At 40.4% G+C, this 24,048-nt stretch overlaps 1 protein-coding gene across 1 annotated transcript; it reads left to right on the top strand.

Annotated features, from left to right (window-relative positions):
• Positions 1 to 1,733: 1,733 nt before the first annotated feature.
• Positions 1,734 to 21,538, top strand: SPINK8 (serine peptidase inhibitor Kazal type 8 (putative)). Its single transcript, XM_012473850.2, has 6 exons — positions 1,734 to 1,856; positions 2,639 to 2,718; positions 13,027 to 13,076; positions 13,897 to 14,018; positions 18,778 to 18,820; positions 21,376 to 21,538. The coding sequence occupies exons 2-6, from the start codon at positions 2,652 to 2,654 to the stop codon at positions 21,385 to 21,387; spliced, it is 294 nt and encodes a 97-aa protein (XP_012329273.2). The 5' UTR covers positions 1,734 to 1,856; positions 2,639 to 2,651; the 3' UTR covers positions 21,388 to 21,538.
• The last annotated feature ends 2,510 nt before the right edge of the window (positions 21,539 to 24,048 follow it).

Genomic DNA, 24,048 nt, shown 5'->3' with positions numbered 1-24,048 from the left:
TATCCTGGAGAATGGTCCATGTGTGGTTAGGAACGTGTATTTTGCCACTGTTGGATGGAATATTCTATAAATGCCTGTTAGGTCCATTTGGTCTATGGTAGTTTCACCAAATCTCATGTCACATTGTAATCCCCGATGTTGGAGGTGGGGCCTGGTGGTAGGTGATTAGATCAAGGGGCAGTTTCTCATGGATTAACACCATACCCCTTGGTATTGTTCTCCTGATATCAAGTTCTTGCAATATTGGTTGTTTAAAGGTGTGTAGCACCTCCCCATTCTCTCTCTTTCTTCTGCTCCAGCCATGTGAGATGCCCCCTTCCCGCTTTGCCTTCTGCCATGATTGTAAGTTTCCTGAGGCTTCCCCAAAAGTAGAAGTCGGAACAGCCTATGGAACCATGAGCCAATTAAACCTCCTCTTTATAAATTACCCAGTCTCAAAAGAAATAAAAAAAAAATTACCCAGTCTCACATATTTCTTTCTTTTTTTTTTTTTTTCTTGAGGTGGAGTTTTACCCTGTCACCCAGGCTAGAGTGCAGTGGCGTGATCTCTGCAACCCCCGCCTCCCGGATTCAAGCGATTCTCATGCCTCAGCCTCATGAGTAGCTAGGATTACAGGCATGTGCCACCACACCCAGCTAGTTTTTGCATTTTTAGTAGAGACAGTGTCTCATCATGTTGGCCAAGCTGGTCTCGAACTCCTGCCTCAAGTAATCTGGCTGCCTCAGCCTCCCAAAGGGCTGAGATTACAGGTGTGAGCCACAGCACCCAGCCTATTAAAACTACTGATGAAAAATTTTACATCACTTAAAAAATATATAAGCAACCACCAAATTTTAGAGGGATTAAAGGCAAAAACTTCGAAGACCACCGTGGTAGACACTGTGGTTGATCAGAGCAGTGTTGAGAAAATATACTTGATCTCCCAGAACTATAAGGCATGTCCCCAGTTAAGGCCATTCATTTAGGACTTAGACCTAAGGAATTTATGATATCCAATAACTTCTGAAATTTTGCTTTAAAAAATGTTAGCATTTTGAGAAATTTTTATTCAAATGGTAGAATGAGCTATCATTTAAGGGAATGAGCAGTCTATCCTCAGATTTCTCAACTCTGCTAAATGAGACTGAACTTAGAGGATTCCATATAAGGTAATTTTCTACTTTAAAACCCTGTGAATCAGACCAGATCAGTGGCTCACACCTGTAATCCTCAATGCTTTGGGAGGCCAAGCAAGAGGGTTCCTTGAGGCTAGGAGTTAAGGCTGCAGTGAGTTGTCATCATGCCACTGCACTTCAGCCTGGACAACAGAGCAAGACCCTGTCTCTAAAGAAATAAAAATAAATAAAATCTCTATGAGTCAATATAGAAATAATCTAAAGCAGATGTTTCGATAAAGTGAATACTTTTCACTTGATAAAATAACTGCACATGCAAGATGTGGTAATTTATAGTATTGTGTCAATATCTGAAGCTGCCTTGAATGTAATAATTATCATGCAAATTAAAATATAGAAAATCAAAAATTGTGTATGATATATGTCTAAATGGTAGGTTCAGCTTTGGCAAGAACAGCATTTGGATTTTGGAGTAGTAGTGGACAGTGCATACCACCCTCAGAAATTTGCAATATGAACTCACAAAATTTAGGCATTACAGAATTTAGAGTTGAAGGAAATAGGTTTGAATCATGTCTACACTTCCTAATTTCAAACCTCACTCTCTTCTATTGCCAGGCACTGGAACCTTGAAAAGACAAGTACACTTTGCCTCCCTTGCTAGTTCATTATAAACAATCTATCAACAAAAACTATCCTGTTCAGCCAGTTTCTCCGAGCAACCGTGGGAGTCACAGCAGGTAAAGTGGACTTCTTAATTTGCAAACTTTTAAGGGTTGTATTATTTATTACTTGTTTTTTTCTCAGGGGAGGTCTTGGGTAGAAATTACCTAGATACAGAATGAAAAATATTTATCTGGAAAATGTGTAGAATGAAGAGAATAGAAACCAGCAAATCAAGTATCAACTGGTATGTGCTATAATACTTTCCATAATGCATGTAAGCTGTTGGTAAATATACTATGATTTTCCTTTCAGTAATTTTACCAGTTACTAAGTGTTAACACCAAAGTAACAACACTAGGGAAGATGACAAGTATAGGAGGGAGGTTTTGGTGTTTTGTCCCTTCCTGTTTCTTACTGTCTGTTGACTTACCCATGTCTTTGAGTGACTGCCCTTCAGAGATGGGGTCTGACTATTCTGCCCAGGCTGGTCTCAAACTCCTGAGCTCAAGTGATCCTCCTGCCTTGGCCTCCCAAAATGCTGGGATTACAGGCATGAGCCACCACACCTATCCATTTTAAATATTTTGTTGAAAAACTCTTTGTGTTTATTCTTTCCCTTGCAAATATTCTTTACTAACTCTTTTTCTGGCATCTTCTAAAATTCTGTTTTTAAGATTTCTTTTTCAGGTGTCCAGTGATTTTAGGGAAATGAATGAAGCAATTGAGTTGCATCAGACACAATTCATTCCAAATGACCTGAGGAAAGACGTTATTTCCTGGTCAATGAGGGCTCTCTGTGAGAACTTGTACTTCACATAGATGTTTGTCCTACATCAAAATTTGCATATTTCCACAGCTCTTCTGTCACCATGAAGGGGACCTTCTCAGATGCCATCCTCATTCTAACTATCTCCATGTGGATGGCCTTTGCAATTGGTGAGTTCTGTATCCTTGCTCTGCCCACATTTTCTGCAGTAAATCTAGAATCACGGGAAAATTAGAGATGGAAGTGGAAGTGCTCTTCAGTTTTATTTAATCCTAATTTCTCATGTTACAGATATAGCAATTAAAACCCAGAGAAAGGATTCATACAATGTTATTAGTATCAAAGCTGGAAGTCTAATTCCAAACCATATAAGTCCAGGACCATTGAACTTTCCAAAATGCCAGGTTACTACCCAAGATATTTAAGCCTCAGAAATGTCCATTTCGAGAGTTTGCATATTTATATATCTCAAATCAAAAAAAGAACCTCATTAGGCTATGTGGAAGTAGACTCAGATATTATTCCAGTTAATGGCTGGCTTTAGCACAAGTCATGCTAGAGTTAACTGCAGGAAATCTCTGGAGGCCTCAACATGTTATTTTTCTGTTTAGATTCTGCAACTCTTTCATTCTTGTCTTCAGTTTCTTACTTTCCATTGGTACTGTATCTCACTTAAAACATTTTTTTCAAGCCTCTCACATCTTAGGAGAGTTCTATAACAAGTTGAAAACTACTTTTCATGACTCTCATATCTTACATGCAAAAACAAATAAGCCTGGTCTCTCTCCTTTCCTTCCCTCTCCAATTTAATAATCTGTTGACAAATCTAGGTATACTTCTACACTTCCTCACCTTTCATTCAATCCTCACCCCCGCTGCTACATCACCGATGGGCATCAGCCTCCCTGCAAGCCCAGTGTGTTCCCTTCTGGCTGAGTCTCATCCTCTGTCTGGAACACACCATAACTCAACCAAGGTGGACCACTCCGTCTTTCCTCTTTTTGTTGAGACGGACTTTCGATCTTATTGACCAAGCTAGAGTGCAGTGGCGTGATCTCGGCTCACTGCAACCTCTGCCTCCCGGGTTCAAGCGATTCTCCTGCCTCAGCTTCCTGAGTAGCTGGGATTACAGGTGCACTCCATCATGCCTGACTAATTTTTTGTATTTTTAGTAGAGACGGGGTTTCACCATGTTTGTCAGGCTGGTCTTGAACTCCTGACCTAAGGTGATCCACCCACCTCGGCCTCCCAAAGTGCTGGAATTACAGGTGTGAACCACCGTGCCGAGCCCACTCTGTCTTTCTTGCAAATCACCCTTTCCTTATTCTCATAGTTGTATGGCCTTATATTTTTTCCTCAAACCTATTTCTCCCCTGTATGCCTATATCCAGTGACTAAGTTCAGTTGATAGAACACTTCATAGATCATATAAATTCATGCCTTTTCCACATTTCCACAACATTGACTTCCTCAGTGAGGATTCTCATCATTTCATGAAAATATTTTTATATTCTCCTTAACTGTTCTTTGCCTCTAACTTGACTTACTCTAACACATGTACCACTGCTACAATAGTTGTCATTTTATCTTAGTACAAATCTTATCTTAGTTCTGCTGCAATAAACACAAAAGCCTTTGTGATGTGGCCCTTACTACTATGCTGGGTTTCCCAGCACCCCTTTCTTTTTTTATTTATTTATTTTTTGAGACAGTCTTGCCCTGTTGCCAGGCTGGAGTACAGTGGCGAGAACTTGGCTCACTGCAAACTCTGCCTCCCGGGTTCAAGCAATTCTCCTGCGTCAGTCTCCTGAGCCGCTGAGACTACAGGCACACGCCACCACTCCCATCTAATTTTTGTATTTTAGTAGAGATGGTGTTTCACCATATTGGCCAGAATGATCTCAATCTCTCAACCTCATGATCCACCCACCTCGGCCTCCCAAAAGCGCTGGGATTACAGGCGTGAGCCACTGCACCTGGCCCCCAGCGCACGTTTATTTACATATCCAATAAATATATATATACTATGTGTTGACCTTATGCCAGTAACTCGGCTAGACACTGGTTATGTGGCAGGAATGGTCCCTGGACACATCAGTGGTGGAAGATACATAGATATCATGGTCCATACCAAATTTTAACACACTATTTTTCTTTGAGACAGTCTTGCTGTATTATCCAGACTGGAGTACAGTGGTGTAATCTCAGCTCACTGCAACCTCTGCCTCCTGGGTTCAAGTGAGACCCCCACCTCAGCCTCCAAAGTAGCTGGAAATATAGGCATGTGCCAACATGCCTGGCTAATTTTTAGTAGAAACAGTGTTTGACCATGTTGGCCAGGCTGGTCTTGAACACCTGACCTCAAGTGATCCATCTGCCTTGGCCTCCTAAAGTGCTAAGATTACAGGCATGAGCCACCTTGCCTGGCCACACTTTTTTTTTCTTGAGATGGAGTTTCGCTGAGTCACCCAGGCTGGAGTGCAGTGGCGAGATCTCCGCTCACTGCAACCACCATCTCCTGAGTTCAAGTGATTCTCCCATCTTTGCCTTCCAAGTAGCTGGGATTACAGGCACCAGCCATCATGCCCAGGTGATTTTTGTATTTTAGTAGAGACAGGGTTTCACCATGTTGCCCAGGCTGGTCTTGAACTAATGACCTCAGGTGATCCACCAGCCTTGTCCTCCCAAAGTGCTAGGATGCTAGGATTACAGGCATAAGCCATTGCACCAGCCCTGGCCACACATTTTTATAAGTGTTTCAAAAGGTAGGAACAATGAGAATGTATAGAACTTAAGCCACTGCCTATCTTTCCGCTCTCCTTCCCAATACAGTGTGATGGAAGATCTACTCTGGACAGATATGACCAAGATGAGTTTTCTTCTCTCCCTAGCTTACAGGGGACAATGGTATATTTCCCTGGGAAGGACAGGTCATCAACATTTTTCATTCCCCCATAGCTCTGTGTTGCTGTGGCTAAATTCCAGGAGAGCGAGTCCAAGAGGCAGGGTCCTCTCTTTTCTCACCCATCTCCTACCTGTGAGACTGAGGCTCTATCTCAGGTGACTAAGGCAGACTGAGAGTAATGGTGCCCTGATTGCCCTCACCCGAGCTTAATGTATTAGTCTGTTTTCACACTGCTATAAAGATACTACCTGAGATTGAGTTAATTTATAAACAAAAGAGGTTTAATTGACTCACAGTTCAGCATGGCTGGGGAAGCCTCAGGAAACTTACAATCATGCTGGAAGGTGAAGGGGAAGCAAGGCACATCTTACCGTGGTGATGCAGAAAAGAGAGAGAGTGAGAAAGCAAGGAAGTGCCACACTTTAAAACAGCTCTAGTGAGGACTCACTCACTATTACAAGAACAGCATGGGGGAAACCACCTCCGTGATCCAATCACCTCCCATGAGGCCCCTCCCTTAACAGGTGGGAATTACAATTTGAGATGAGATTTGGTCGGGGACACAAACCATATCACTTAGCTTGTAGATGGTAGGTTCCATGCTGGAAGAAACAAACTGAGACATATTCAAAGTACTAAAAGAAAAAAAAACCTGTCATCCAAGAATCTTATATGCAACAAAGTGACATTAAAAAAAAAAGGTAGAATTAAGACATGCCCAGATAAACAAGAACTAAGAGAATTTGTTTCTAGCAGACTCACCTTACTAAAACCACCAAAGGAAGTTCTTCAGGCTGAAAGCAAATGGCACACAATAATTCAAATCCATGTAAATAACACACAGCAAGGTAAAGATAAGTAATTATAAAAGAATAAATGCACATTTCTTCTCCTTTCTTATTTTAACTGAGTTTAAAAATCATTGTATAATTAGCCAGGCATGATGGAGGGTGCCTGTAATCCCAGCTACTTGGGAGGCTGAGCCACAAGAATTGCTTGAACCCAGGAGTCAGAGGTTGCAATGAACCAAGATCATGCCACTGCAGTTTAGCCTGGGCAACAGAGCAAGACTCAGTCTCCAAAAAAAAAAAAATCATTATATAAAACCATATGTGGACTTGAATGGTGTCTCATGTCTATATTCTAGCACTTTGGGAGGCCAAGGTGAGAAAATTGTTTGAGGAGTTTGAGGCCAGCCTGTGCAACATAGCAAGGTCCCCCCTTTTTTTTTTTTGAGACAGAGTATCACTCTGTCACCAGGTTGAAGGAGTGCTGTGGCACAATCTCAGCTCACTACAACCTCTGCCTCCTGGGTTTAAGTGATTCTTCCGCCTCAGCCTTCCAAGTAGCTGGGACTACAGCTGCATGCCATCACACCCGGCTAATTTTTGTATTTTTAGTTGAGACAGGGTTTCACCATGTTGACCAGGATGGTCTTGATCTCCTGACCTCATGATCCACCCACCTCAGCCTCTCAAAGTGCTAGTATTGCAGGCGTGAGCCAATACACCCAGCCAAAATCCCACCTTTTAAAAAATAAATTAGTAAAAACTTTTAGTCTATATGTATGTAATTATATTTTTGCACCTATAACATATTAAAATGTAAGATATTTTACAATAAAAGCACAAGAGAGAATGAGTAGGAGCAAAGCAGGACTGAAGCAAATAAATGACACCAGATGGTAACTTAAATCTACAAACAAAGAGAAGAAAAAATGATGAATAAGAAGTTAATATAAGAAAGGACACAGGGAGGGGAGCACTACTCACTGGGGTCTGTTGGGGGGAAATAGGGGAGGGACAGCGGGGGGTGGGGAGTTGGGGAAATAGCATGGGGAGAAATGCCACATATAAGTGAAGGGGAGGAAGGCAGCAAATCACACTGCCACGTATACACCTATGCAACAATCTTGCATGTTCTTCACATGTACCCCAAAACCTAAAATGCAATAAAAAAAAAGAATAATAATAAAAAAGAAAGGACAAATATATATATGGTCAGTTGCAGTGGCTCATACCTGTAATCCAAGCACTTTGGGAGGCCAAGGCAGGTGGATCACTTGAGGTCAGAAGCTCGAGACCAACCTGGTCAAAGTGGTGAAACTCTGTCTCTACTAAAAATTCAAAAATTAGCTGGGCATGGTGGTACATACCTGTGATTTCAGCTACACAGGATGCTGAGGCATGAGAATTGCTTGGACCCAAGGGACAGAGGTTGCAACGAGCCAAGATTGTGCCACTGCACTCCAGCCTGGACAACAGAGCTTCTATACATATATTTGTCCCTTTAAATACATAACATTATATGAAATAATAATTATAGGCTGGGTATGGTGGCTCGTACCTGAAATCCCAGCACTTTGAGAGGCCAAGGTGGGCAGACCATTTGAGGTCAGGAGTTCAAGACCAGACTGGCCAACATTGTGAAACCACATCTCTACTAAAAATACAAAAATGAGCCTGGCGTGATGGTGTGCCTGTGGTCCCAGCTACTTGGGAGGCTGAGACAGGAGAATCACTTCAACCCAGGAGGCAGAGGTTGCAGTGAGTCGAGATTGCGCCACTGCACTCCAGCCTGGGCAACAGAGTGAGCTGTTGCCTCAAAAAAAAAAAAAAATTACAACATTACATTAAAAAATATTCACTTAGTGCAATACAAACCAGTGAAGGAGGACTACGGAAAAAAGGAGACATACACAAAACAAAAAGTAAAATGCCAAGTGTAAGTTAATCCAACTATATCGATAAGAATGTTAAATGTGAATGAATTACACAATCCAATCAAAAGGCAGAAAGTGTCAGACTGAACCAAAAAAAAACAAGATCCAGGCCGGGCGCGGTGGCTCAAGCCTGTAATCCCAGCACTTTGGGAGGCCGAGGCGGGTGGATCACGAGGTCAAGAGATCGAGACCATCCTGGTCAACATGGTGAAACCCCGTCTCTACTAATACAAAAAAATTAGCTGGGCACGGTGGCGCGTGCCTGTAATCCCAGCTACTCAGGAGGCTGAGGCAGGAGAATTGCCTGAACCCAGGAGGCGGAGATTGCGGTGAGCCGAGATCGCGCCATTGCGCTCCAGCCTGGGTATCAAGAGCGACACTCCGTCTCAAAAAAAAAAAAAACAAGATCCAACTGTACGCTTTCTATGGAGATACTCCTTAGACTCAAAAACACAAATAAGCTAAAAGTAAAATAATGAGAAAAAATATAACATGCACACTGCAAACATAAAAAGGAATGGTTATATTAATATCAGATAAAAATAAACTTCAAAACAAAAATGTTACCACAAATGAAGAGAGACATTTTATGATACAGGGTCAATCCATCAGGAAGATAAAACAATTATGAACATATATGCACCTAAAACTAAGCCCTAAATATATGAAGCCAAAACTAACAGAATTAAAGGGAGAAACTGATAACACAACAGTAATAGCTGGAGACATCACCTCACACTTTTAATAACGGCTAAAACAACTAGACAGAAGACCAATAAGGAAATAGAAGACTAAAACAACACTACTAAACAACTAGACCCAACAGACATCTATAGAGTATGCCATCCAACAACATCAGAATACACATACTGCTCAGGTGCACATGCAACATTCTCAAGGATAGGCCATATCCTAGGTCATAAAACAACCCTCAATAAATCTAAAAGGATTGAAATCATGTAATTTTCCTACTATATAGAAATGTTTCTTTCTTTTTTTTTTTTTTTTTGAGACAGAGTCTCACGCTGTCACCCAGGCTGTAGTGAAATGGCGTGATCTTGGCTCACTGCAATCTCCACCTCCTGGGTTCAAGCAATTCTTCTGCCTCAGCCTCCTGAGTAGCTGGGACTACAGGCGTGCGCCAGCATGCCCAGGTAATTTTTTTGTTATTTTTTGTAGAGATGGGGTTTCACCATGTTGGCCAGGATGGTCTCGATCTCCTGACCTCATGATCCGCCCACCTCAGCCTTCCAAAGTGCTGAGATTACAGGCATGAGCCACTGTGCCTGGCCAGAAACGTTTCTTTGAATGTATTTCTATATGTTCTATATGTTAGAGAACATACAGAAATGTAATATATTTGACAATAACAGCACAAAGGAGGTGAACAGGAGCAACATTGCTCCCACCATTGCTATTTAACTTTGTACTGGAGGTTCTAGCCAGGGTAATTAGGCAAGATAATGAATAAAAGTTATCTAGATAGGATTGGAAGAAGTAAAATGATCTCTGTTTGAGGAAAAGGTCCAGATTTATTCTTTTGTATATAGATATCCAGTTGTCCTAGCAGCATTTGTTTAAAAAGATTGTTATCCACTGAATTGTCTTGATACCTTGTTAAAATCAATTCACTCCAAATGTAAGGTGTTCAACTGTAAGATGACATAATTTTGTGAATAGAAAGTCCTAAGGAATGCTCTAAAAACTGTTAGGGTTAATAGCAAGTTTGCAGGATACAAGAGCAATATTGTATTTCTACACACTACTAATGAACATTCTGAAAATGAAATTAAGGAAACAATTTCACCTACAATAACATCAAAAAGAATAAAATACCTAAGGATAATTTACCAAAGGAGATGAAAGACTTGTACACTGAAAACTACAAAACATTGATGAAAGAAATTAAAGAAGACCTTCCATGTCCAGAGCTGTTTGTAAAAAAAAAAAAAGAAAGAAAGAAGAAGAAGAAGAAGAAATTAAAGAAGACCTAAACCAACATAAAGATATCCCATCTTCATGGATTGGAAAACTTAACATTGTTAAGATGGCAATACTCTAGAAATCAATCCACAGATTCCATGCAAATCCTATCAAAATCCCAGCTGGCATTTTTCTACAGAAATGGAAAAGCTGCTCCTAAAATTCATAGGGAAAAGCAAAAGACTGACAATAGACAAAACAATCTTGAAAAGAAAAACAAAGTGGAAGTACACTTTTCAATTTCAAAGCTTACTACAAAGCTACAGACATCAAGACAGTTTGGTACTAGCATGAGCATAGAAATACATTTCAATGTTTGAGTCATACACTTTATGAAAAAGAAAAAGAAATACAGATCAATAAAATATAAGAATCCAGGGGAAGACACCTTACATTTGGAGTGAATTGATTTTAACAAGGTCTCAAGACAATTCAGTGGATAATAATCTTTTTAAACAAATGCTGCTAAGACAACTGGATATCTATATACAAAAGAATAAATTTGGACCTTTTCCTCATGCTATAGAAAAAAATTACAATACCTCAACACGGATCACAGAACTAAATGTAAGAGCTAAAATTATAAAACTATTAGAAGAAATCAGTACGAGTGAATTTTGTGACCCTGAATTAGGCAAAGTCTTCTTAATGATGCACCAAAGGCAGAAAGAAACAACAACAAAAAGATCAATTGGACTTTTAAAAACTTTTGTGATTCAAATAATACCAATAAAGATATCAATATGGCCAGGAGTGGTGGCTCATGCCTGTAATTCCAGCACTTCAGGAGGCTTAGGCAGGAAGATCACCTGAGGTACTAAAAATACAAAAATTAGCCAGGGGTGGTAATGTATGCCTGTAATCCCAGCTACTCGGGGGGCTGAAACACAAAAATTGCTTGAACTCAGGAAGTGAAGGTTGCAGTAAGCAGAGATCACACCACTACACTCCAGCCTGTGTGACAGAGCGAGACTCTGTCTCAAAACAAAACAAAACAAAAGAGATACCACTTCACACCTACTAGAATGGCTATAACCAAAAAGAGAGACAATAACAAACGTTAGCAAAGATGCGAAGAAATTGAAGACTTCGTGCATTGCTGATGGGAATGTAAAATGCAGCTGCTTTGGAAAATAGCCTGGCAGCTTCTTAAATGGTTTGAATATGACTGGCAATTCCACACTTTGTATAAACTCAAGGGAAATGAAAACACATGCCCAAAAAAAAATGTGCATAAATATCCATAGCAGCTTTATTAATAATAGCAAAAAAGTAAAAGCAACTCAAATGTCCATTAACTGATTAATGGATAAATAAAATGTGTAATATACATACATTGAATATTATTTAGCTATAAAAAGGAATGAAGTACTAATACAAGCTACAATATAGTTAAAACATTAAAACACAGTCACACAAAAAAACCACATACTTCATTGCGTGACTCCAATTATACGAAATGTCCAGAAAGGCAAATCTAAAGAAACAGAAAGCTGAGGCCGGGAGCAGTGGCTCACGCCTGTAATCCCAGAACTTTGGGAGGCCAAGGTGGGTGGATCACCTGAGGTCAGGAGTTTGAGACCAGCCTGGCCAACACAGTGAAACCCATCTCTACTAAAAATAGAAAAATTAGCTGGGTGTGGTGGCATGCACCTGTAATCCCAACTACTTGGGAGGCTGAGACAGAATCACTTGAACCCGAGAGGCAGAGGTTGCAATGAGCCAAGATCGTGGCGCCACTGCACTCCAGCCTGGGTGACAGAGTGAGACTCTGTCTAAAAAAGAAAGAAAGAAAGAAAGAAACAGAAGGTAGATTATTGTTTTTCTGGGGCGAGGGTGGGGCAGGAGGGGAAATTGTTGGGAGAGGGGCGTGACAAATGACTGCTAATGGTTACAGGGTTTATTTTTGGGGTGATGATGGCGTAACTGTGAATATACTAAAAACCATTAAACTGTACACTTTAGGTGAATTATTTAAAAAGAAAAAAAATGCTCATCCTCTATGTGTTGGTAAAAATAGGTAAACTCACCTGGGCACGGTGGCTCACATCTGTAATCCCAGCACATTGGGAGGCCAAGTGGGAGAATTGCTTAAAGTTTGAGACCAACCTGTACAACAGTGAGACCTCAGCTCCACCAAAATATCAAGAAAATGAGTCAGCTGTGGTGGTGCACTACTGTAGTCCCAGTCACTTGGGTGAAGCAGGAGGGTTACTTGAGCCCAGGTGGTTGAAGCTTCAGTGAGCCTACATCATGTCAATCCATTCCAGTCACCATGCCTGGCTAATTTTTGTATTTTCAGTAGAGACAGGGTTTCACCATGTTGACCAAGCTGGTCAAAACATTTTTTTTTTTAATCTGGTAAAATTCTATGATATGTGAATTGTACTCAAGGAAGCCGATACATATGAGAGTTGATTATATATCATACATATTATATATTATAAAAATTATATCATGCAATTATAATATATATTTTATATACATATATAATTGCAAAGACTGCTTTGATTGAATATGTAAGCCTTAATGAAACTCAGCATCTTTTAGGGAATCTCAATATAATAACTCATGGTAATTTGTAACTTAGAGCATGTTTACTAAAAATAACTGACATGGATTATAGAAGTTGTTACTTATGAAATGGAAGGGCTAGAATTAAGATCTCCATTTTACAAGATGTATAAAGGCAGGTACTTCCTGCTTCTTTGTTCCTTTAGAGGGCAGCTTGCATCAAAGAGGAGCCCAGCCTCCTCTGATGGGATTTGATGCTTCCTGTGTGCCAACCAGGGTTCCCCTCATCTTACCTTTTTCCCTGAGGGAAGAAGACAGAGAATCAACTTTTCCGTATATGCTTTTGTCTTCCAGACTTCCCCCTTCCTACGGCCTCTGAAAGAGCTCAGCCAGACAAAACAACAGTGAGTACTGCTTCCTTGGTTCCCAAGAACAGGAATGGGGAGAAAGCCAGTTTCCCCAGCAGCCCCAGCCCTTTCTTCTGGGAGGTGGGCAGTAGAGGGGGCTTGCATGGGAATAACACAACAATAATAAGCTGAGTCACCAAGTATGTGTAGCACATTTTATATGTTCCTGATCCTTCTTCTCAAGGATTCTCCCAATCAGTTTACATAACTCACCTGTGGGGTAGAAAGCAAATATTTTGCACCAATAAATGGATGAGGATGTCGTGACTCAGATTCAAGTGGGTCCTATGCCACAGTGGATACTCTTTCCACCATGATATGCCAGGCATACATACACCTACCTCCCCTACACCAAGGCCTTATGAGGTATTTTCTCCGTCTCCTTCCTTCGACTCCCTCAACCTGCTGTGACAAGTTTGAGCCCCTGCCATCTGAGACACCAGGTATGATAAGTCACTCAGTAATGTTCATCAGAAATTTTAACCTGGAAAGACATTTCCCTACTTTTGGTCTCTGTAACCTAACAGCCACATTTTGTGGTTGGTACAAAAATGTGATTGTTAGGTTACAGAGGGCAGGGATTTTTATCTTAATAAAGAATTTATGGGGGACTAGAGAGTTTACAGATTGTATATTATTCTACAATTATGTACATGTTGTTGGTATTACTGTTGGGTTCAAACCCTGAGGCTTCTGAATCCTGTTCTCTGAACTCCTGGTCTGGTGCTCCTATTCCATCCACCTTCCCAGCTACCCATCATAATGGCCAAAAGACCTGTATGAAAGTGTCTAAAGCAGTTGTGTTTGTCTCCTTCAGGATGAGTGCCTCAAGAATATAAATAACTGCTGGTTTTTATCCTACATCAAGCCCAGTGGACCTATTTGTGGCAGTGACCAGGTCACCTACAGTGGTGAGTGCCATCTCTGCTCCAAAATTCTGTAAGTCCTCATTTTGTTCTCGCTTCTCTCAAGTCAAGAGGCTAAAGGTGGCCAAAAGAGGGTGATGACCTCAGCCCACTTCCTGCATCATCCAGTGTGATCCTCTCTCCAGACAGTCCTCCAGGATTTGTTCCTCCCTTTCTTCCATCCCTCTCTGTGCCCTCAAAAGGTACATGGATCCTATTCAGACAATGCAGAAACAGAAATCCACTAAGGTGAGGGCACTGTGTCTGGCCTGGACAAGCATCAACTGGAGGCACTCAGTAGCAAGCAGCCACAGCATTTAGATCACGTGACCCTAGATGAAGGTCATCCTCAGGCCAAAGAACAAAAAGAAGAGGAAGAGGAAGCTGGGTGGAGAATCTTTCCAGCTAATAGTTTATTGGTCCTAGAATGGATATATTTTCCAAAACAATTTTCTTTAGCTTTCAGCTTAGTATGTGGTTTAGTCTCTGCACCCATCACATGTTAGAAGCTTTGAGTAACGCCCAAGTGAAATGCCCAATGGTCGAGCCCAAGGGGAATAGTGAGGAGCAGGGTTTGTATCAAGGAAACTCCTTATAGGAGTAGGAGGAGGAAGGCTGGTCTCGGTGGCTCTCGCCTGTAATCCCAGCACTTTGGGAGGCCAAGGCAGCAAATCACGAGGTCAGGAGTTTGAGACCAGCCTGACCAACATAGTGAAACCCTGTGCCTACTAAAAATATAAAAAATTAGCCAGGTGTTGTCACAAGTGCCTGTAATCCCAGGTACTCAGAAGGCTGAGGCAGGAGAATCACTTGAACCCAGGAGGTAGAGGTTGCAATGAGCGGAGATTGTACCACTGCACTCCAGCGTGGGTGACAGCAAAACTCTGTCTAAAAAAAAAAAAAAGGAGGTGGAGGAGTCTCTGACATCTGCTTTCTCCTTTAAAGAGAAAAGCCACACTTTTGTCTAACTCAGGCTTACAGGTTGAGTGCAGTATCTTAAGAGAGAAAAAGAGAGAAAAGCAAAAACACAAGAGTAATCAGGATTAGGTCTCTCTCCCCTTCCTCTTCTTAGTTTCTCCTCCAGAGAAGGAATAAGAACCTTCTTGAACAGGATGAGAGCTATTTCGCTGGGCAGGATCGGACTTTCTTGCATTCTTGGCTGAATAAACATTAAAGTTTACACTAGAATCCATAAAAGAGTTGTAAGGCAAACAACTTTGGTATCAGCCTCAATCACTGGCACAGATGCCAGCACCTGACAATCAGAAAGCATTGCCTGGGGAATGTGCAGCATCACAGAGTCAAAGGATGCTGGAACCAGGAGCCATCTGAGAGATGGCATCCAAAGAGTTTCCTTTCAAGGTATCTCAGAAATTATTCTGGCTGAGTGTGGTGGCTCACACCTGTAATCCTAACACTTTTGGAGGCCGAGGCAGGCCGATCACCTGAGGTCAGGAGTTCGAGACCAGTCCAGCCAACATGGCAAAACCCGTCTCTACTAAAAATACAAAACTTAGTCAGGCATGGCAGCACATGCCTGTAATCCTAGCTACTCGGAAGGCTGAGGCAGAAGAATCTCTTGAACCCAGGAGGTGGAGGTTGCAGTGAGCTGAGATTGCACCACAGCACTCCAGACTGGGAGATAAAGTGAGACTCTGTCTCAAAAAAAGAAAAGAAAAGAAAAGAAATTATTCTTTTAGCAGTTACACTGGAGATTTAAGTTAAATTTTAATTTATAACAATCTAATTTGAATTAATACCAACTTAATTACAAAAGCATTCAAAAATATTTTTGCCTAGCTTGGTGGCTCAAGCCTGTAATCCCAACACTTTGGGAGGCCAAAGCAGAAGGATTGCTTGAGCCTAGAAATCTGAGACATGAGCAACATAGCAAGACCCTGTCTCTACAAAAAAAAAATTAAAAATTAGCCAGGTGTGGTGGCACATGCCTGTAGTCCTAGCTACTTGGGAGTCTGAAGCACGATGATTGCTTGAGACCAGATGTTCAAGCCTGCAGTGAGCCATGATTGTGCCACTGCACTCTAGCCTGGGCAACAGAGCAAAATTCTTTTGTTAAAAAAAAAAAATCCTTTTTTTTTATTTTTGAGACAGAGTTTCACTCTTGTTGCCCATGCTGGAGTGCAATGGCATGGTCTCGGCTCACTGCAACCTCCACTCCCATATGCAAATGATTCTCCTGCCTCAGCCTCCCAAGTAGCTAGGATCACAGGCATCCGCCACCACGCCCAGCTAATTTTTTTTATTTTTAGTAAAGAGGGGGTTTCACGATTTTGGCCAGTCTGGTCTTGAACTCCTGACCTCAGGTGATCCACCTGCCCCAGCCTTCCAAAGTGCTGGGATTATGGGTGTAAGCCACTACCCCCAGCCTAGTTCTTTAAACATAAGTAAAATAGCTTATTTTAAATGTCTTATAAGTCCAACATCTAGGCTTCCTCAGTGACAGATTCCATTGACTGATTTTTATCCTATATATGAGCCATACTTTCTTTCCCTTTGTATGTACTATGATTTTTTTGTTGAAAATTGAATATTTTAAATGATATAATATGGCAACTCTGGAAATCAGATTCTCTCCTCTATCCAAGGTTTGTTGCTGTTGTTTGTTGTTGTTGCTATTGTTTGTTGTTGTTGCTATTTGTTAGAGAATTCTGAAGTAATCCTGTAAAGTATGCATTTTTGTCATGTATAGCCATTGATCTGGCCCTACTCTTATCTTAGTATCAGCTAATGTTTAGGCAAAAATTTCCTTAAATGGCTGGAACCAATAAACTCCCAGTCTTTGATAACAAAATCTTTATGTGTGCATTGAGGCATGCCTTCACTCAACCAGGCAGTTTATTTATTGATTTTTTTGTTTGTTTTTCTTAACCAGGCAGTTTAAAGCTACACTTTAGCGTTCACTGGATGTTTGCACAGACCCACAAAATTAGTTAGAGATGAGATGTTGGGGTTTTCTCAGGTCTTTTCTGAGCGTACAGAAAGCCCTACACTGGCTGCAAGCCCTTCTATATTTCCAGTAATATACGAGAGCTTTTCAAAACCTCCTATGGACATCTCATTACCTAAATTTTACTTTTAAGCTCTTTGTTAACCTATTGTTTTACATAACCATTACCCACCATGCAGTAGCCATGATATAAAACAGTTGCCTCTGATTTTTTCAATAAACTCTAGAAAAGGCTGTTTGCACCAGGAGAGTTTTGAGTCAGGTCAAATAGCCTTGCAAATGGGTCTTTCAGAGAACCACCCTGACAGGTCAAATAATGACAATTATCTGGTGCTTTTCTGTCATTCTATTAATGTGATATTACTAAATTGGCTGATTTTTTTTGAAGCCTTCTGAATTCTTAGGATAAAGCCCATTTGTCATGCTGTATAATCCTTTTAATATGCCATTGGATTCAATTTGTTGGTATTTTGCTGAGAATTTTTGCATCTATATTCATAAAGGATATTGGTCTATATTTTCTTTTATGTGATGTCTTTGTCTGTCTTTGATAACATAGTAATGCTGGCTTCATAGAATGAAGTAGAGCAAGGGTTTCCTCCTCTTGCATTATTTGGAAGAGTTTAAGAAAGATTAGTATTATTTTTTTTAATATTTTTAAACATTTTAAAAATATTTAGTAGTCTGGGTGTGGTGGCTCATGCCTGTAATCCTTGCACTTTGGGAGGCTGAGGCAGGTGGATCACTCCTGAGGTTCAAGACCAGCCTAGACAACATGATGAAACTCAGGCTTTACTAAAAATACAAGAAATTAGCTGAGTGTGGTGGTGTGTGCCTGTAATCCCAGCTACTCAGGAGGCTGAGGCAGGAGAATCGCTTGAACCTGGGAGGCAGAGGTTGCAGTGAGCCGAAATCGTGCCACAGCACTCCAGCCTGGACAACAAAAGCAAAACTCTGTCTCAAAAAATAAAAAAGAATTGGTAGAATTGAGTAGTAAAGTCATCTGATTTTTGTTGGGACATTTTTGATTACTGATTCAATATCTTTATTTGTCATAGGTCTGTTGAGATTTTTTTATTTCTTATTAAGTTTTGATAATTTGTGTGTTTCTAGGAATTTATTCATTTCATCCAGAATATCTAATCTGTTGACATACAATTGTTCATATAATCCTTTGTGTTTCTTTAAGGTCAGTAGTGATGTTTCAGCTTTCATCAAATGCATATTTTAACTTTAAGACACATTCTCTTTCTTTTTTTTTTTTTTTTTTGAGACGGAGTCTCGCTCTTGTTACCCAGGCTGGAGTGCAATGGCGCGATCTCGGCTCACCGCAACCTCCGCCTCCTGGGTTCAGGCAATTCTCCTGCCTCAGCCTCCTGAGTAGCTGGGATTACAGGCACGCGCCACCGTGCCCAGCTAATTTTTTTGTATTAATAGAGACGGGGTTTCACAATGTTGACCAGGATGGTCTCGATCTCTCGACCTCGTGATCCACCCGCCTCGGCCTCCCAAAGTGCTGGGATTACAGGCTTGAGCCACCGCGCCTGGCCGACACATTCTCTTTCTAATCCTCTGTATTTCTACTTGAATTTTCAAAGGCTATTTTGAATTTCTATATTTTATTGTAGGCTGAGTATGTTTTATATATTCAATCTCTTTGACAAATAAAAATTCATATAGTAGATATTTTTAAATATTTGTTAAGAATTCACTATTAGCAGAATGTTTATTTCCCAAACTTAGCCAAAGATTATCAAGTAAAATTTAGTCATAATTTATTATGTACCATATAGCAAAAAATAATTTCAAAATGTATTTCTTTCAGATTTGAAGGGCTTAATATAACTAAACTGTATGATGGACCATGCGTAAGTAAGGACACTTTTATTTTTTATTTTTAGAAGTAAACAAGATAAGAGCTCACTGTTTTGAGGGTTTTTTGTTATGAACATTTTCAAACATACATAAAAGTAGAGACAATATTATATCCCATATACCTATCATGTGTATTCAATAAATTGTAATGTTTTGCCACATTTCTTCCCTCTATTCTTTTATTTCTCTTTTTTCTTGGATGAAGTATATTAACATAGGTCTCAGACATCATGTTATTCACTCCTACGTACCTCAGAGCACCTCTCTAATAAGTTTGGACATTTCCTTACATACTCACAAGATCTAATTACAACTAATTATTTCACTGTCATCTTCTAATACATACTTCATATTCAAAACTTCCCAACCAAAAATAACACCTTCTGGAGGAAGAAATGTATTTTGGTCCTATAATTTCAGCAGTAAGGAACATCTATTTCACCCTTTCTCTTCTCTCTCATGTCCAATATCTAGGATACTAATGAAAGACACTAATTGGAATGTGAATAGTTATTCGGAGAGTGAATAAGCCAGGACTTGCTTGAGCCCCAGGTCTAGAGACTGGGTCCCCGACTTCAGAGTTATAGATCCAAAGCAAGAACTCAGCTGAAGCCATAGAGATGATTATTGCATTATGAGGCATGACAACAAGACTGGGAGAAATCAACACAGAAGAGAGAAAAAAAAAAACATAGAAGAGAAAATAAAGAAAGTGGGAGGTAAAGCTGAGGCAGGAGAATCACCTGAACCTGCAAGGCAGAGGTTGCAGTGATTGGCACACCATTGCACTCCAGCCTGGGCAACGAAAGCAAAACTCTGTCTCAAAAAAAAAGACAGGGGCAGGGGGTAGGGGTTCTGAAATACTGCTGGATATGTGAGCAACCTCAAAGGAGAAAACTTTAAAATTTGACCAAAGGATATTTAAGATCATATGAATAAATGGAGAGACAGTCTATGCTCCAGATTATAATGTAAGTATTATGACTATGTTAGTTTTCTCTATTCTAAAACTTCATTTCATTCCCAATCAATACTCTAGTTGAATTTAAGATCTTTGATAAATGAAGGACACTATGGATAAGTGAGTAAACAGCAAACAGAACTAGAGAAGCTACTGCAGTAAGCTAGAAGATAGAGTGTACAAGCAAATAAGCCACAAAAACAGACAGCAAACAGAGAAATAGGCAAAGGCTATGAGGCTATGATTTTATTACAGAAGAATAAAGACAAAAGGCTAATTATATAAAGGATATTCAAAAGCTCATAAATAATCAGGCAAATTCAAATTAAAATAACAATGAGATGCCTATCTGCCTATCATACTAGAAAAAACTCAGAGGGCTGGGTATAGCGCTGGTTGAACACGGAGATATCTGTACTCTCATGCTCTATGGTGACAGTGAAGACAGTTACAGACACTGTGGGAAGCAATCTACCACTTTTAGGCAAAGTAAGCAATTCAATATATTCATATCTCATGGTCCAGCATTTCCAACCCTAGGAAATCACAAAGAGACTCTCTCATTGCTTCTCATGTATGTCTACTGCGGGGTTATTCAATGTGGCAGGTGGCAGGTTTGGGGACAGCCTGAGTGAGACTAGTCAAGAAATCAATAGGTAAACTGTGGAAGGTATTCCTTACAGACTTCAATACAGCTTTCGGAAGAAATTAGATGTGCCATTAGCAATATGGATAGATCTTAAAATACTGCACCGAAAAGAAAAGCAAGGGACAAAGTAACACAAGTAACAAGACAGTATTATATAAACTAAAAATAAACACTATATATCTGGCATAAACATAAAAAGATACACATTGAACTCATTGAAATGGTTGGCTCTGGTGTGAGGAGAAGGGAAATGAAGAATGAGTGAATGAATGAATGGTGACTCCTCCCTACAACCCTTCAGCAAAGCAGCATAGAAACTCTGTTTTTGATAGGATCACACACACACACAAAAGAAATCTGTGACAGGAGGACTAACAATTATCACTGCTTTCCAGCCATGTGTCCTGCACTGCATCATATGCTTTGCCTGTATCTCCTCTCCTGTGTTCCTCATAGCCCTGCCATGAAGGAAGCATTGCTATTAGCTACATTTCATATTCAAAGCAGCAGAGGTCTAGAGAGGCCAAGTGACTTGCCCAAACCCACAGTGCTGGGAACCGGCAGGGCTGGGGGATCAATCCCTAGACTCTGTTGTTTAACACCACCTTCTATGCCTCCCATATCCCCCAACAGGCCTCTGCCAGGACCCTGCTTCATGTTTACTCCACTGCCTTACCGTCTGTGGGAGTTCCCAGAGGCTCTCCTGGGGTCCAAAGGCTCACCCAGACATCCACATCCTTTGCCTTCCTCTTTTCCACCCACTTCCACTCTGCTTTTTTCTTCTCCAATGACATTTAGAATGTCTCTAACCTGCCTTAATTCAGAGAATGGTTGTTTAGCATTTCCCCTGCTGAACTACGGTTGTGGTTACCAATGTGGGGACTTTTCCTCTTAACTTCCCCAAATTTGATTTCTCTAAGCAGATACTTCTCTTGCAGGAAAACTCTTGAACGTACCACAAAGAATTATAAAATCTACTGAATCTCAAGATGGCCAAGTGAAACACAATGGTTGCCTCTTCAAGTATATCCCCTTTAATTACTAATGGTTGGATCAAACTCATTGATTTATTATCTTCAATAAATGATTCTCAGCAGAAAACCTGGCTGGCAAACATTTCTCTTGGTTAATAGGAATCTTTAAAAAATATCAGATATTCTATTTTCTCATCCCAAAATGACATGACTCATGCCATGGGTTCCCTCTGTTCTTACTCAGATTGTGAGCAAATGTCCACAGAATCTAAAATTTTAGTAAGAAGAGCAAGCTTTGTGGTGTTTTTAACTTGCCCTATACCCATTCTCCCTACTCCAACTCTGCTGTAGCTTTAAATTAAACCGGTCCTGAAATCCTGGTGGAAACCAGCCTTCTAAAAGACACTAAATGGGGATGAACAGGTTTGGAGGTCCCCAAAAACATCATTTTCAGAAAATGACTGTTATTTGATTTTCCTGGTAGTTCCCTAGAGACCTCTTCTAGCAGGCTTGCCTTTTGGCTTTTTGTTTTGTTTTGTTTTGTTTTAACCTGACTGAGAGTTCTCTCACTGAGAACTTTTTCTCTGGGGCATTTGTCAAAAACAAACAGCCTCAATTTTTTATATTTGCAACAACCTTAAGCAATGATAACACTTAGGACAAACAAATAGTTAACCAAAAAAAACTTAAAAGAAAAAGCTGAGAATAGAATGTCCAAGGAGCTTTTGAAAAGTTCTGGCATATTTCTGGGAATCTAGAAGACCATGTCCAGGAGAATCTTTAAAAGACCCTATGTGCTCACCTTGGCTGACTTTAAGGCTCTGAATAGCAAGAAATGAAATCTAAAGCAGAGTTGTAAACTGCATACCTGACCATTGGAGGCATGGCTCAGTACATAAGGAATACCTCAGGAAAGGCAGAAAGATGTATTGGTTCTAAGTATTTAAAAACTATGTCCAATCATTAGATGACCACTAAACCAATGGAACAGTCTTCAATGGTTACACACTACCAAGAATACAAATGTTAAAAAATTAGTTGATAAAAATCACTAAACAAATGAATAGCAGCAACAACAAACCCCAGGGAAGGGGAGAATCTGATTTCCAAACTTGCCAATATTATATTATTTAAAGCATCCGGTTTTCAACAAAATATTATGACACATGCAAAGAAACAAGAAAATCTGGTGGTGCACGCGCTCACACACATACACACACAAATCAGTCAACAGAAATTGTTGCTAAGAAAGCTCCAATGTTGGACCTACTATATAAAGACTTTAAATCAGCCATTTAAAATATATTTGAGCCAGGCAGGTGACTCATGCCTATAATCCCAACACTTTGGGAGCCTGAGGTAAAAGGAGCACTTGAGGCCGGGAGTTCAAGACCAGCCTGGGCTGCACACAGTGGCTCACGCCTGTAATCCCAGCACTTTGGGAGGCCAAGGCAGGCGGATCACAAGGTCAAGAGATCGAGATCATCCTGGCCAACATGGTGAAACCCTGTCTATACTAAAAATACAAAAATTAGCTGGGTGTGGTGGCATGCACCTGTAGTCCCAGATACTCGAGAGGCTGAGGCAAGAGAATTACTTGAACCTGGGAGGTGGAGATTGCAGTGACCTGAGATTGCGCCACTGCACTCCAGCCAGGACTCTGTCTCAGAAAAAAAAAAAAAAAAAAAAAAAAAACAGCCTGGACAACATAGTGAGACCCCATCACTACAAAAAAATTAAAAATTACCAGGCATACTGACATGTGCCTGTAGCTCTAGCTACTCAGGAGGCTGAGGTGGGAGGATTGCTTGAGCCCAGGAGGTTTAGGCTACAGTGAGCTATGATTGTGCCACTGCATTCTAGCCTGAGGGACAGCAAGACCTTATTTTTAAAAAATAGACATACATGTATACATATTTTTTCAAGGAGATAAACTATGTCTAAAGAAATAAAGTATAAGAATGATGTGTGAACAACTAGAGAACATCATAAAGAAATTATTTTTTAAAAAAATATAACTTCTGGCTGGGCACAGTGGCTCACTCCTGTAATCCCAGCACTTTGGGAGGCTGAGGCGGGCAAATCACGAGGTCAAGAGATTGAGACCATCCTGGTCATGGTGAAACCCTGTCTCTACTAAGATACAAAAAATTAGCCAGGGATGGTGGCACGTGCCTGTAGTCCCAGCTACTCAGGAGGCTGAGGCAGGGGAATCGCTTGAACCCAGGAGACAGAGGTTGCAGTGAGCCAAGACCGTGCCACTGCACTCCAGCCTGGTGACAGAGCAAAACTCCATCTCAAAAAAAAAAAAAATATATATATATATATATATATATATATATAGAACTTCTTGAAGTGATAAGTGCAATAACTAAAATGACAAATTCACTAGAGAGGCTGAACACACAGAAGAAAGAACAAGTGAACTTGAAGAAAGGCTGACATTATCCAGTGTGAGGAGCAGAAAGAGAAAGGAACAGAGCCCTGGAAGCCTGAGGGATATAATCAAGCTTAACAACATAAAAATAATGAGAGTCCAGGAAGCAGAAGGAATAAAGAAAAAGGCGGAAAGATATTTGAAGAAATAATGGCTGAAAATATCTCAAATTTTTTGAAGAATGTTAACATTCACATCCA

Source organism: Aotus nancymaae, unplaced genomic scaffold (assembly GCF_030222135.1).
Source record: "Aotus nancymaae isolate 86718 unplaced genomic scaffold, 86718_ANA_hifiasm-v0.15.2.pri h1tg000067l, whole genome shotgun sequence".
In the NCBI taxonomy this organism is placed as follows: Eukaryota; Metazoa; Chordata; class Mammalia; order Primates; family Aotidae; genus Aotus; species Aotus nancymaae.
The sequence above is the reverse complement of the archived record's forward strand: the minus strand, read 5'-3'. Positions and strand labels throughout refer to the sequence as shown.

Coding starts and splice junctions, on each gene's coding strand:
- SPINK8 (XM_012473850.2), top strand. CDS start 2,652: ATGAAGGGGACCTTCTCAGATGCCATCCTCATTCTAACTATCTCCATG. Junction 2,719..13,026: donor GTGGATGGCCTTTGCAATTG/GTGAGTTCTGTA, acceptor TTTGTCTTCCAG/ACTTCCCCCTTCCTACGGCC. Junction 13,077..13,896: donor CTCAGCCAGACAAAACAACA/GTGAGTACTGCT, acceptor TGTCTCCTTCAG/GATGAGTGCCTCAAGAATAT.